The sequence below is a fragment of the Hypanus sabinus genome, chromosome 12 (assembly GCF_030144855.1).
Source record: "Hypanus sabinus isolate sHypSab1 chromosome 12, sHypSab1.hap1, whole genome shotgun sequence".
Taxonomy (NCBI): Eukaryota; Metazoa; Chordata; class Chondrichthyes; order Myliobatiformes; family Dasyatidae; genus Hypanus; species Hypanus sabinus.
In genome coordinates this window covers 45,640,454-45,653,749 of record NC_082717.1, presented here as the reverse complement: position 1 = coordinate 45,653,749, position 13,296 = coordinate 45,640,454, and the positions used below count along the sequence as shown (strand labels likewise).

Sequence of the window (13,296 nt, the reverse complement as noted above, 5' to 3'; positions counted from 1 at the left end):
TGCCCCCTGCTCCAATCCCACAGCCACACATTCATCCTCCACCTACTTCTATTCCTACTCTCACTGTCGCGTGGCACAGGCAGTAATCCTAAGATTACTACCTTTGCGGTGCTTCTTCTTAACTGCCTTCCGAACTCCCTATACTCTCGTTTCAGGACCTCTTCCCCTTTCCTACCTATGTCATTGATACCTACATGTACCACGACCTCTGGCTCCTCACCCTCCCACTCCAGGATATCTTGGACGCGATCAGAAATGTCCCGAACCCTGGCACCAGGGAGGCAAATTACCATCCAGGACTCCCGATCACCTCCACAGAACTGCCTCTCTGAACCCGACTATCGAGTCCCCTATTACTATGGTCCTCTTTCTTCTATCCCTACCCTCCTGAGCTACAGGGCCGTCCTTTGTGCCGGAGGCCCGGCCACTGTCACTTCCACCAGGTAGGCTGTCCCCCCCAACAGTACTCAAACATGAGTACTTATTGTCAAGGGGTACAGCCACTGGGGTACTCTCTAGTACCTGCCTCTTCCCCTTCCTGACCGTGACCCACCTATCTGCCTCCCGTGGCCCCGGAGTGACCACCTGCCTGTAACTCCTCTCTAACACCTCCTCACTCTCCCTGACCAGGCGAAGGTCATCGAGCTGCAGCTCCAGTTCCCTAACTCGGTCCCTCAGGAGCTGCAGTTCGGCGCACCTGGTGCAGATGTGGACGTCCGGGAGGCTCGGAGACTCCAGGATCTCCCACATCCGACACTGAGACAACAAGCTGCCCTCACACTCATACTTCCTGAATAACTGAAAATAACAAGAACTAAAAGATAAGCCTACTGTGCCCTCTTCCGCCTAAGCCCCCTGAGCCCAAGCCCTGCACTCTGCTCCCGGCGCACTCCGCTGCCCGCAAACGAAGCTGCCCGCTTCTTTAAGGCTGCGTTCTTCTTATATCTTCCCTCCTTCCCAGGCCTCCTCACGCGCCTGTGCAGTCCCGCCTCTCAGATCTCCGATCTGAGACGCAATTGGACAATTTGAAAATGGCCGCCGCCGCACTTCCTCTTAAAGTCTTCTAGAGGATTCATCAGCCTATAAATTCTTGGTTTATTCTGTTGCCTTTCTTATACAAAGGAACGTCACTTTATCTTAATATTTTAATTATTCTAACACTTTAAAAAATGAATATATTCAAAAATTCAGCAGATTTCTGGTTAATTGGGCTCTCAGTTAATCAGTGTAGACGCTCATTTGGGACGACTTTTATAGATTAAAAACAAACAGAGAAAATAGCCAGGATTCCCTTGTTCGGGACAACAGGCAGCTTAATTGAGACAGGAGACTGTTGCCAAACAATTTCTAAATAGTGTAGGTCATGTACACTTGCGTGGGCCATTAGCCACTACACCATGGTTTGAGTGAACAGTTTTTAAAATAGTGTCAGTTGCGTATGCTTTAATTCAGAAGGCAGCAAGTTTTTGTCATGGATATGTGGCAAGAATTCAGAACGGTCTTGCTCACTGCGGTTTCAAGCACTCAGGCTTGGAGATACCAGAAATGCAGAGAGTGAAAATTAAATTATTTCACTGCTTCAACAAGTTAGGGACTATGAAGAATTTGAAGGGATCAACAATCATCTTGAATGTTACCATGGAAGTAAAGACTTGAAGGACAGAATCGTCAACAGCATTGTATGAAGGCAGCACACTTCAGCACTAAAGTGTTTGTGCTGATTTTGCTGATTTACAGTCAAGAGAATGCAACACAGATGAATTCCTCCATCTTTAAGTATTTAGAACTAATACAGTTTTAAAGTACTGTAGTAGTATCGGTAGTGTTATAATTTGTTATGTTTTTCATTTAAAAACATAATTTGTTACTCAGTCTTTTTTAAATACCTTTTTAAACTATTTCCATGAAAGTTCAGCTAATTGGGACAGCTACTTAACTGAGCCAAAGTGAACTGGTCTCAATTAATCTGAATCCACTGTAATTGAAAACATTGTAAAATTATTTGGCCCATTTGAATGGATTCCAAATGCCACTGATATCAGATCCAAAAGCAGTCAAAAGCCCTTTAAACAACAAACTGTTAAGTAGCTCTCAGAGCAGAGTCTTGGAATTCATCACCTGAGGCCAAGTCATTGTTCACAACCTGCTCGACTTCATGTGGGACTCATAAATGAAGAACCATGGCAACAGATCAGGTTACTCTGGGTGGGCGGGCAATGTGGTCATCAGGTTGTAGTCAGTACAGTTAGACTTAATATAACAGCAGTGCAAATATCCAAGAGAGAAAAACATGCTCTTAGTTATTTTGCATGTGCTCTCTTTTTTTTAAAACTTATTTCAATTTAGAGAAATTATTCAAAAACATACAGTGCATTTAAGGCATGTCATTAACCAGTGTATTTAGTTTGTTGAAAAAGAGACATGGTATAACTAAAACTAGAGGACATATCACAAAATACAAATCCAAGAAAATATATTATTGGAAAATATATTTACACTTCTAATTTTTCCCCAAATTAACCTTTATGCTGCCTTAATTTGCCAATGACATCCTAATTAACGATGGACATATGCCACTCTCCATTCTTAATCTTGAAAACATCTTCCATGTAAACCACCCACATCAAATATTTCTCTTCCACTGACCACCTTTTTGCCACTGCCCTGTCAATGTCTCCAAAAAATCTGAATCAGATTAATATTAACCAGCATATGTCGGGAAATTTGTCAACTTTGTTTTAGCAGTAAAATGCAATATATAATAGAAAAATTTTAAAAACTGAATTACAGTAAAAATATATATCTATACACACACTCATAATAGTTAAATAAGTAGTTCAAAAATAGAAATAAAAATAAGAGTGGAAATAAGAATAGAAAGGGGAAAAAAAAGGCAGTGAGGTAGTGTTCATGGGTTCAATGTCCATTCAGAAATCGGATGGTAGAGGGGAAGAATCTGTCCCTGAATCTTCAACTGTGTGCCTTCAGGCTTCCGTAACTCTTTCCTGATGGCAGCAATGAGAAAGGGCATGTCCTGGATTTGCACTATTGCGCCTGTAAGAACAACCTAGAATTTCATTCAGTGATCCTCTTCATGATTGATATATCATCCTTTGATTACATCAAAAATCATAGAACCAATTTCTAGCTTGTATACCAATTTACCACCTAACCCCAAAACTCTTAAGAGAGAATGAAGGTTAACTTTTCTCAATTTGATATGCTGGTTCATGGCAATGTTATTGATATGCCATGCTCATTGTACGACTGATGTCCATCCTCAAGAGCAGAGGTTCCCAACCTCTTTTATGCCATGGACCCTTACTATTAACTGAGTGGTCTGGTTGGCAACACCTGCTCTAGAAGTAACCTTCAGTCACTTGAGCCCAGTACTTTGCAATATTCTGTCTTAGCATCGCAGCATCATTGTTTCATTTTTATTTACAAATTACTACCTTTTCAACTTCTCCCCAGCTTATCCTCACCAATCTTTTCCTATTTCCTGTCGACTGCCTTATATTTCACATTAAGATGGTTCTTTAGAAGTGAGAATATAGAAATGAAAAGTATTGCACATGTTTGTTAACTGTTTTACAACCTTGCCCACGGGGAAAAAGCAGTGGAAATGCTGGATTATGTTAATAAACCAGTGTTCAATACAAATTACATAATTTAGACAAGATAAATCTTAAGATCTGATAAAATTCCTATAATTAATATTTATCCTATATGAACTAATGGATAAAAGATGGAAATGCAGTAGATAACCATGGCATGTCTCCTGAATACTACTGCTGTCTCAAATACTTACTCCTTGGAAGAAAAAAAATCTTCAAGTGAATATTTGCCACATTATCACTTTAAATGGACAACTAAATGTACTATGATTCGTTATGTCCAGCTGACATTTTGGCTCATATAGCAGCTGAGCTATTCCAGGATTTTCTTTTCCTTGTGAGAAACAGTTATGTGATAAACCCACGTTTTCCCATTATTGTCGTTTAGCATACCCATAAATGGGGTTCACCTACCTCACGCAATTCCAATCGCTGAGCTACAGCTTCCAGGCATTCCTGCCCTGTGCTCTCCACAGACAGCGTGCACTCTATGACGTTGCTGTCCAGCAATCGAATGCGTGTTACAAAGCAATTCTTGCTCAGGACATTGTAACGCCTGGTCCTCCTCAGCTTCAGCCTGAAAGGCATGGCTCACTTGCCTTGGAAGCAGTGTTTCTCAGAAATTAATCCCTTAAGCAGCTCGCCAGTTATCTCACAGCTCCTTTTCTGCCAAGGGTGTAAACAGCCGTGCCTTTCCTGGTGACATTTAAGAATCTGAAGCTTCCTGTGGAAAATAAGGTTGGAATCAGTCAGAACCAATGAGGGAAAAAAAACTGCATCAAAGTGTTAAACAAGTTTAAACTAGAGGCACAGTTCACTCACACATCTAAAACCTATTTTTAAAAGAGGAAATCATAATTAAGTATCTGTTTCAAAAATTTCTAGTCCTTGTTAACAGATAACTTATTTTCCACCTTGTGAAAAAATATGGTCCTTATCGAGTATTGCTGAATATTTTCAAAACTATCCCCAGTTCCAAAATGTAGGCAAACATTTTGAATGACATAAATAAAAGCAATTTTATGACATTTGACATTTATCTCAAATTAACTTATAATATTCACAAAAGAAGGAGGCATAAAAAGTGACTTGACTTGTCTTGACTAATGAAAGAACAGCAGATCAAGAGACAGACAGACATACTTTATTGATCCTGAGGGAAACTGGGTTTTGTTACAGCTGCACCAACCAAGAGCAGTGTAGAAATATAGCTATATAAAACCATAAATACTTAAATAATAGTAAGTTAATCATGCCAAGTGGAAATAAGTCCAGGACCAGCCTATTGGCCAATTCATTCCATGTTCTTATATAATATGGCAAGAATACAACCACAGCACAGGCAAAGAGAGATGTGCATCAAACTATTCAGCACTGACACTAAAACTATCAGTATCTTTTATCAGTCTCCATCCGTCAAAAGCAGAATTTCCCAAAGGCAACCATTTTACTTCTTGTTCTAACATGTGGGTCCATTGCCTCTTCTTTTGTCATGTTGAGGCCACTCTCAGAGTGGAGGAGCAACACCTCTTATTCCATTTAGGTGGCCTCCAACCTGACTGCATGAATATTGATTCCTCCTTCCTGGTAATTATATTTTCTTCTCCCCCTACTCCCTTCCCTCTTCTAGTTCCCACTCTGGCCTCTTGTCTCTCCTTCTCACCTGCCTATCACTCCCCCAGTGCCCCTCCTTCTTTCTCCCATTGCCCAGTCTCTTCTATCAGATTGCATATTCTCCAGCCCTTTACATTTCCCACCCACCTGGCTTCACCCATCATTTTCTAACCTGTCTTCCTTCCCCTCCCTCCACCTTCTTATTCTGGCATCTTCCCCCTTCCTTTCCAGCCCCGATGAATGGTCTCAACCCAAATCCCCCTCTATAGATGCTGTCTAACCTGCTGAGTTCCTCCAGCACATTCATTTTGAATGTGTTGCTCTGGATTTCCAGCATCTTCAGACTATCTTGTACTCATGAAACTAAAACTAGATGTTCACCTGCAGCTACCCCTTTCCCCAGCCAACATCCTGTTACCTTGCTGTAAACTGCCGCGTTACAGGAAGTCCCATCACTAGGTTGAGATGGTAAGCCAAGGTTGGATCTGCTCCCTGAGCTAAATGTACAATGGCCATTCCTTTTTGTTGGTCAACATCACAAACGTCAGATTATTATTCATAATGATGATCAACTTTCTATGGATATTCTGGCCACCATATTTTCCACCATGACAGAGACTAATTTTTTAAAGATGTTTCACTGCTCTAAAGAACTTGAGATGATGCATCAAGTCAAACCTCAATATCAACAAGTCAGTTTTTCTGATCACAAAGATATATCATCTGCTTATCACAATGTTAAAAATTCAGTTTGGAAACCACTCTTTCAGTTTTTTTTGTGTCAAACAATCCACTGATAGCTTTCAAATTTACTGTTGAGTACTTTATATATTTCAGACAGGTTAGACTCAGTAAATGATTTACTGGAAAGTCATTCCTCTATCTAAACGACTGATGTAGGGCATGCTGGTTAGCTGCCGATTAACAATGAATAACAAATTACTCCTCCAAAGAGTTCAATAAAAGCACAGGAAGCAAGACAACTAAAAGAAAAATTATTTTTCAAACATTTTGGATTAATGATGAAAGCTGTGGTCTTCCAGATTCAGGTGAACATCATATTTATCAAAGTGAGAAAAAGTGTGACTATAAATTAACCAATAGACCACTAAATATGTTTCTACTCCAATCAAAATCTGCTTAAACTTCCACATGCAGTAAGCTGGCATTGTTTGTATAAATTACTCGAGGAAAATGTGCAATTGATTCTTGAAAACTGTAAAATGCTGAAGGACTAGTCACTTAACAGCTCCCAGTCTGAAGCCTTTCATTTTGATCTCCAGTCATTGTTATGTACTTAACAAATCACTACAAGCACGGTGTGTCAACTAAAACAGGCTTAATAAATGAAAAGAAACTGTTTTGAAACATAATCCTATTTGATCAAAAAGCCTTTGTTGTAGACTTTGAGATGATTCCCCCCCCCCTTAATTTACTGCTAGTTGAAAAATGTGAAAAGCCATATGAAGAGAAACAAAGGCATTATGGCACTAGAGTATCGCTTGCCCCAATCAAGATAGAAAGACAAACAATTCACTGGAATTTATGCCTCAGATCCTGCAATGACAAACAGATATACAAGCCCTGTTCTCCAATCCAACCAATTTGCCATCTTCTATGAGAGGAATGTTGCAAACGTGAAACAGTGTTTATTTCATTGACACCAATTCGTAATAAAGAAAATAAACTTTTTAAGACAACAGAAATTAAGAGTATTGTGGTGAGATATAAAATGCAATTACATGGAAAAAATGAAAAATTGGGCAAAATTTTTAAACATATCACAATGTTCACACACACACACACAAAATGGTCCATTGTCCATTGAGAAATCTGAACCATTGAGCGCATCTTTAAGTTCCTGTATCTCCTTCATGTATCAATAAGAGGACAAATCCTGGCTGATGGGGTCCTTGCTGACAGATGCCGCCTTTTTGAGGCATTGCCTTTTGCAGATATCCTCTTGCGCCCTCCCCCCCCCCCCCCCCCATTATCATCAGCCCACTGCTGTACACTCACACACAAAAAGACACTACAATGGTGGGGCTTATCACCATCAATGTTGAGATGACCTATAGAGAGGAGCTGGAAGACCTCAAGGCCTGGTTCCAAGTAAGTATCCTCTTCCTTAATGTCAATAAGAAAAAGGAAATGATTAACGACTTCAGAAGAACTCACACTATTTTTTACATTTTTCAAACTGCTGGGATGATTTTTCAAACATCTCGTACAATCTCTCATGGTACTAAAGCACATTCTACACATTCAAGACAGCTCAGCAATGCCCCTGCTTTCAGAGGAGACTGGACTGAGTTGGACTATGCACATTCATACTGTCAATCTTCTGCACAGATGTGCAGTAGAGAGAATCCTCATATTCTGCATCATTGTCTGGTATGGAAACTACACTCTGTTTTAGGTTCTACAACAGCTAGTCAAAACTGCCCAGTGAATCACCTGCACCAGCCTATCCGCCATCAAGGACATATATGCAGAAAGGCGCCAGAAACAAGTAATCAATATCATAAAGGATCCCACCCACTCTGTTCATGGACTCTTTGTCCCACTTCAATCAGGGAGAAAGCTACATAGCATCCATGCCAGAACCACCAGACTCAAAAACAGTTATTTTTCCCCAAGCAGTAAGGCTGATCAACACCTCCACCACACCATCATCCCCCAATCACCACTACTTTATTAATGTCCTGGCAGAGTCACCGGACTTACAGACACTCCTGTACCTAGCAACAGGTTACATACACATTTTCTGTGTGCTGAAAGTAACATTAAACAATCTTGACATGTAGATACAATTTCAAAGCACTTAAGTTAATCAACGTGATGTTATTAATCTATCTCAAATCTTTGCCACATTCACCAAAAGATACATTTGTAAGTGCTAATACTTCACTTTGGTGTTGAACAGTTCAGTAAGGAGGACAGAATCAATAAATTGCCATTTAATAATATCATCAGAAAATACTCTGCTAAAAAAAATGCACCTAATATTGGAATTTTCTGATTTGCAATTACAGTATCTTTGTAAAGTGGCTTTGTGGTCATGTCTGAAGCACAATTAACTTCATAACAGATTCAAGAAGATATTGAAGCCAGACAATGAAAGATGCCTTCCAGGGATTGATCTCACAATATTTGATCTTCAAAGCATAAATGCATCACCAGTACAATGCGGGAGTCAAAATTTAAGATAATATCTACTGATTAAATGCACATTACCTTTCCTTAATCTTAACAAAAAGATCAGTAAAAACCTCTTGGGCTTCTTGTAAAGAAAATATTTAATATTTTTAATGTAATTGAAGTATTAAGATCCTCCAACAACTTTTGACCTTGGATCTAAATCCTCGAAGTCCATTTCCAATAGGATTAAGTCACTTTCTCCAAAACAGTTGGAATGGCTCAGGGAGGAAATTCGCCACCGCCTTTTCAAAGGTAAGTAACCATGGGTCTTGCTTGCAGCACCCAGATCCCAAGAAATGAGTGATAAAAATGTATACATTACCAAAAAAAAAGTCAATAAAATCTTCATCCTTTATACTTTGGTAGAGATGCAAGATTGCTCCTTTACTATTTGACCAAACAAGTAATTAGCTAAGATCAGGCCAAGCTTTCTTCCAGTAATGTAGATTAGAACCTGAGAAGGACAAGGGGATTCGTAAACACTGCCTTAGATGGGTGGCATCCTGAAATGCAGATTGTACTGCTGCTACAATAATAAAACAGTACATGATTCAAATTACCATGAGCAACATGATAGAAAATGCTATGTTGGTATGTAAACATTTTGTCATATATATTTCTTCATACATCTGCGTTACTTTTCTTGTTTCCCCCGCCCCCCCCCCCCCCCACAGAAAACTTAAAAAGCTGTTTTCATAGAATAGCAACAAATCCTAAGCAGATAACCTCTTTTTGTCAGGATGAAATGAGCCATCCCACCACACCAATTCGAACAAATGAACAGCAGATAATGCCTTGGAAAGATAACAATCTGAGCAATAAGTTAAAAGTATCTCATTCTTCAGTTTGGCATTGAATACATTTGTTAACAACATATACACTTTACTAACTCTTTTAACCATTTCATAAAAAGTCTGGGCAACAAAATTCACCGAGTTTTGCAATAAATCCTTTACACCACTATGTGCTGTCACTGCCCTCCCTCTTAGAAATGCAAACATCTTCAAAACAGCTGCAATTGTCATAGGACACCACACAAAAAAAAACACTTTTAAAAGACATCATGAGCAGAATGGCCATCAGGTGGAATGTAACTGTACATTGCAAATTGAGCTCTAGCATATATATATGTGCTATATATATATATAGCTATATATATGTGATATAGCAGTCACATTTAAAAAGTAAGTGAAGGGACAAATGCTTTAGCTTAAACTGCAATCCCTTTTGCTGAGGCTCTCAGATCTCTATCCAGACAACAAGATATTTCATTCACTCTTCTCAATGCATATATTAATCTTTAATAATTCACATGTATAATACTGTGCAAAAGTCTGCAGCACATGTAAAATAAATCTACGTAAAGTGAAGATGCTTTCAAAATAATAAAATGAAAAGTTTCTAAATTTCAATGTATTTACTATTCACTGCACTTCAGCTAAAAAAAAAGTCAAATTTGGGTGACCGACCACACATTGCCTTTAAAACTGCACCAATTCTCTTAGATAGACTATCATGCAGTTTTATAAGAAAGTTGGCTGGTAGATTGTTCCAAGCATTTTGGAGAACTTGTCACAGTTATGCCGAGTTTGGCTTTCTTGTTTGCATCTGGAAGCAGGGCAAAGGTTAAGATGGCGCTAAATGGCGACTCCTTTGCTTGCACCTTCGGAAACAGCTCTATTTCCATCTTTATTTTTCCCTTTCAGGGTTCTTTTGAAGACTCTGACCTGGAGTTATGCGCTGACTTCGGTTCTTTATGGGAATGGGACCCGCTCCTGGGGTTCCGTAACTAGCCGTTGTTCAGCACGCCAATGGTTCAGCCCGAGAGTCCGGCTTGAATTCGGAAGTCTAAGACTTTGGGGCTCTGGAGACGGGCGGATTGAGGGGCGGTGTCACGGCAGGAGACCCGTGTGTTGTCAGGGGAGTCAGTATATCTGCTGTGGGCCCAAAGACCTGAGATCATTGCGATGTTTGGGCACAGAGCTCGTAAAAAGTCACGTAATGGACTTTTAACATCATAAACCAGCGAGTTGTTTGTTATGTCTCCCTACTCACTGGTGAAAAACAGAGACACCTTTTTCTCTCTTATTACGGAGAGAGAGAATCTGCAGTATGTTGTATGCCCGATGCTGTTTGTAACGCAAAGTCTTTGGAGTAACTGCAAGTCTATGTCTTTGCTATTGCTTTGCTCACACTGAGTGCTCGGTGGCGGTACCTGTGCGTGCTTATTTTTTAAACCTGTGGGGGGGAGGGGGGGGGAGGGGGGATGTTGCTTGCTGCTGCTTATGTGCAGGAGGGAGGGGAGCTGGGGTGACTTTGGGGTTCTTGCATGTATCTGGCGTTCATTCTTTGGGGCGTTTCTCTGTTTTTGTGGATGTTTGCAAAGAAAAAGCATTTCAGGATGTATATTGTATACATTTCTCTGACATTAAATTTGACATTTGAACCTTTGATCTGCCTCTCCAGGTTATCCCTGGCAGACTCGATGTTACTGAGATCAGGGCTCTCTGGAGGCTATGCCATATGTTGTAGAACTCCTTCCTTTTCTTTTTGCTGAATACAGTTCTGAACTACCTTGACCATGTGTTCGGGTTCACTGTCCTGCTGCAGAATGAAGTTAGGACCGATGAGACACTTCCTGGATGGTATTGTGTGATGGATGAGAACTTGCTTGTACTTCTCATCATTAAGGATTCCATTAATTCGGACCAGATCACCAATTCAATTTGCAGAAATGCAATCTCAAACTTACAGGGAACCTCTGACGTGCTTCACCTTTGGGTGCAGACACTCATCTATGTAGCACTCTCCGCCTCTTTCTTGGACAGACTGCCTCCTGTTTAAAATTTTGACCCATCCAGTCCAGAGCACTTGCTGCTGTTGTTCAGCACCCCAGTCCTTGTGTTTTTTGTGCAAGGGTGAGTCTCTTGGCTTTGTGTCCACTTGTTGGCAGCAACTCTTCCACAAACACCGCTTTTGACAAAACTTCTCCAGACTGTAGAGGGGTGTACTTGGGTTATAGTGATTACTGCGTGTTCACAGCTAACAACAGTATTGGACCCCTTCCGATTCAGAAGGGGTGTCAGCTTGATGTATCTCTCGTCTGCTACACTCAGGTTCTGTGGCTGACCACTGTGTTTCCTGTCGTTAAACTTGCCTGTTTCTTCGTGCTTCTCCAGAGGGGCTTGGACAGCACATCCTGGAACTCCTGTCTGCTGCAAAATTTCTTGCTGATGCCTGATGACAACCTTGTCTCTTGTTGCTATACTCGTTCTTGCCATGGTACAAGAATTGATGACTTGAAAGTCACACTGTCACACCCTCACCTTTAGTTTGGTTGTCCTTCACCCAGTTTGATTCCTTTTACATCCATTTCTGTTTCAGTTATTCAGTTTAGTTCATTCACCTCATTATGTCATTGATCATTAGCACCTGTTTGGTAACTCTGTTTAATCACGTATGAGGCTATATTCAAAGTAATCCAGTTTCTACTTGGAAAGTGGTCTATTACTTACTTGGTTTAACAAAATACAAGTTTCCCTGTAACATTTTTTTTAAGAAAAAGAATATTTGGAAACCTAAATTTTGCTCTTTTCTACTGACACACTAATGAAGAAGACAAAAAAAAACTAAATCAAAATTTATATTTAAAAAATCTAGGGTAACTAAGACTTTTGCACAGTACCGTACTTGTGTGACTCCTGTTCAAATACAAGGCAAGGTTTGGTTTTTACATGTCTAAGACTTATTTTCTATTTCATTGCCATTGTCAGGTTCAACCCAAAGGAATTTCAAACCTGGAACCAAACACTTTGATGCATTACACATTCTAATGCTGTCAATATTTAAGTATTTAGGTACCATCAACATAAGCACCTGCACTGGTCATTAATAATTAACTGGGGAAGATATTGCATGTACAACGAGACCAGATTTAAGAAATGACACCAATCACGTTCTTCAAGAAAATGTTGCAAGGAAAATCACAAACTCAATTGGTCCCTCTACATTGGAGAAAGAGATGCAGATTGAATGATTGAATTGCAGAGCATCTCCAGGCAACCTTGAGCTTTACATCGCTGCCATGTTAACGTCCCATCCTGCTCTCACTCCCATTCAGACCTATTGGTCTGCACCTTCATGCGCTGTTAGACTGAGGCCCAAAGCAAGCACCATATCTTCCATTTAAGCAGATTACAACCTTGATTTCTCTCTGTATTAAGTGTCTGTCTTTGATACTAATTTTTTTTCCCTCCCTCACCCTTTATTCTCTCTCTGGGAGCCTGACATCCTGGGCATGTCGCCCTGCTCTCCATTATATATTTTCTACCTTCTGCTGCCTAGTTCGCACTCTCAAACTGCTCTTATTTACTTAGCAATCTTTAAACAAGATTATCTGGTGATCCCCATTGTCATCTTTGTTTTACCCTATCAGAAGCATACCACTACCCTCATCTAGGCAGTTTAGAAAGCTTCTTTTCTCTCATTCCCTGTTCTGAAACTGCAGCATGTTTAAAGAGTCTGCAACTGAACTGTTGCCTGTTTTTATTCTCAGAGATGTAGAGCATTTCTTACATTTTTTGATTTTAAAATACAAGTTAACCTCCGTCCTCTTATATATCATCGACCACTGGGCAAAACTACCTTCTTTTACAACCTCAGAAAAAGATGGCAGCCCTGCCCACCTGTTGGCAAGCAGATGGATAACACAGGTGTGAAAATGTTGACTTCACTATATAACATCCGAATAATTGCTAAAGAAAGAATTAAATGTATCCCACAAAACTTCATTGGGGAACAGGTTATCGAGCCACTTCACAGCAAAATTCTATCCAATTTGCCTGTGGCATATTTAAATTAGGAG

General features: G+C 40.1%; 1 protein-coding gene across 1 annotated transcript in view; it reads right to left on the bottom strand.

Moving 5' to 3' along the window:
• Positions 1-13,296, bottom strand: part of LOC132402834 (tyrosine-protein phosphatase non-receptor type 14-like) — a 248,338-nt gene that overhangs the window by 151,642 nt on the left and 83,400 nt on the right. The window contains exon 2 of the mRNA XM_059985852.1: positions 4,032-4,341. Within this exon, the coding sequence (XP_059841835.1) occupies positions 4,032-4,205 (174 nt within the window). The 5' untranslated portion in view covers positions 4,206-4,341. The remainder of the gene's footprint in view (positions 1-4,031; positions 4,342-13,296) is intronic.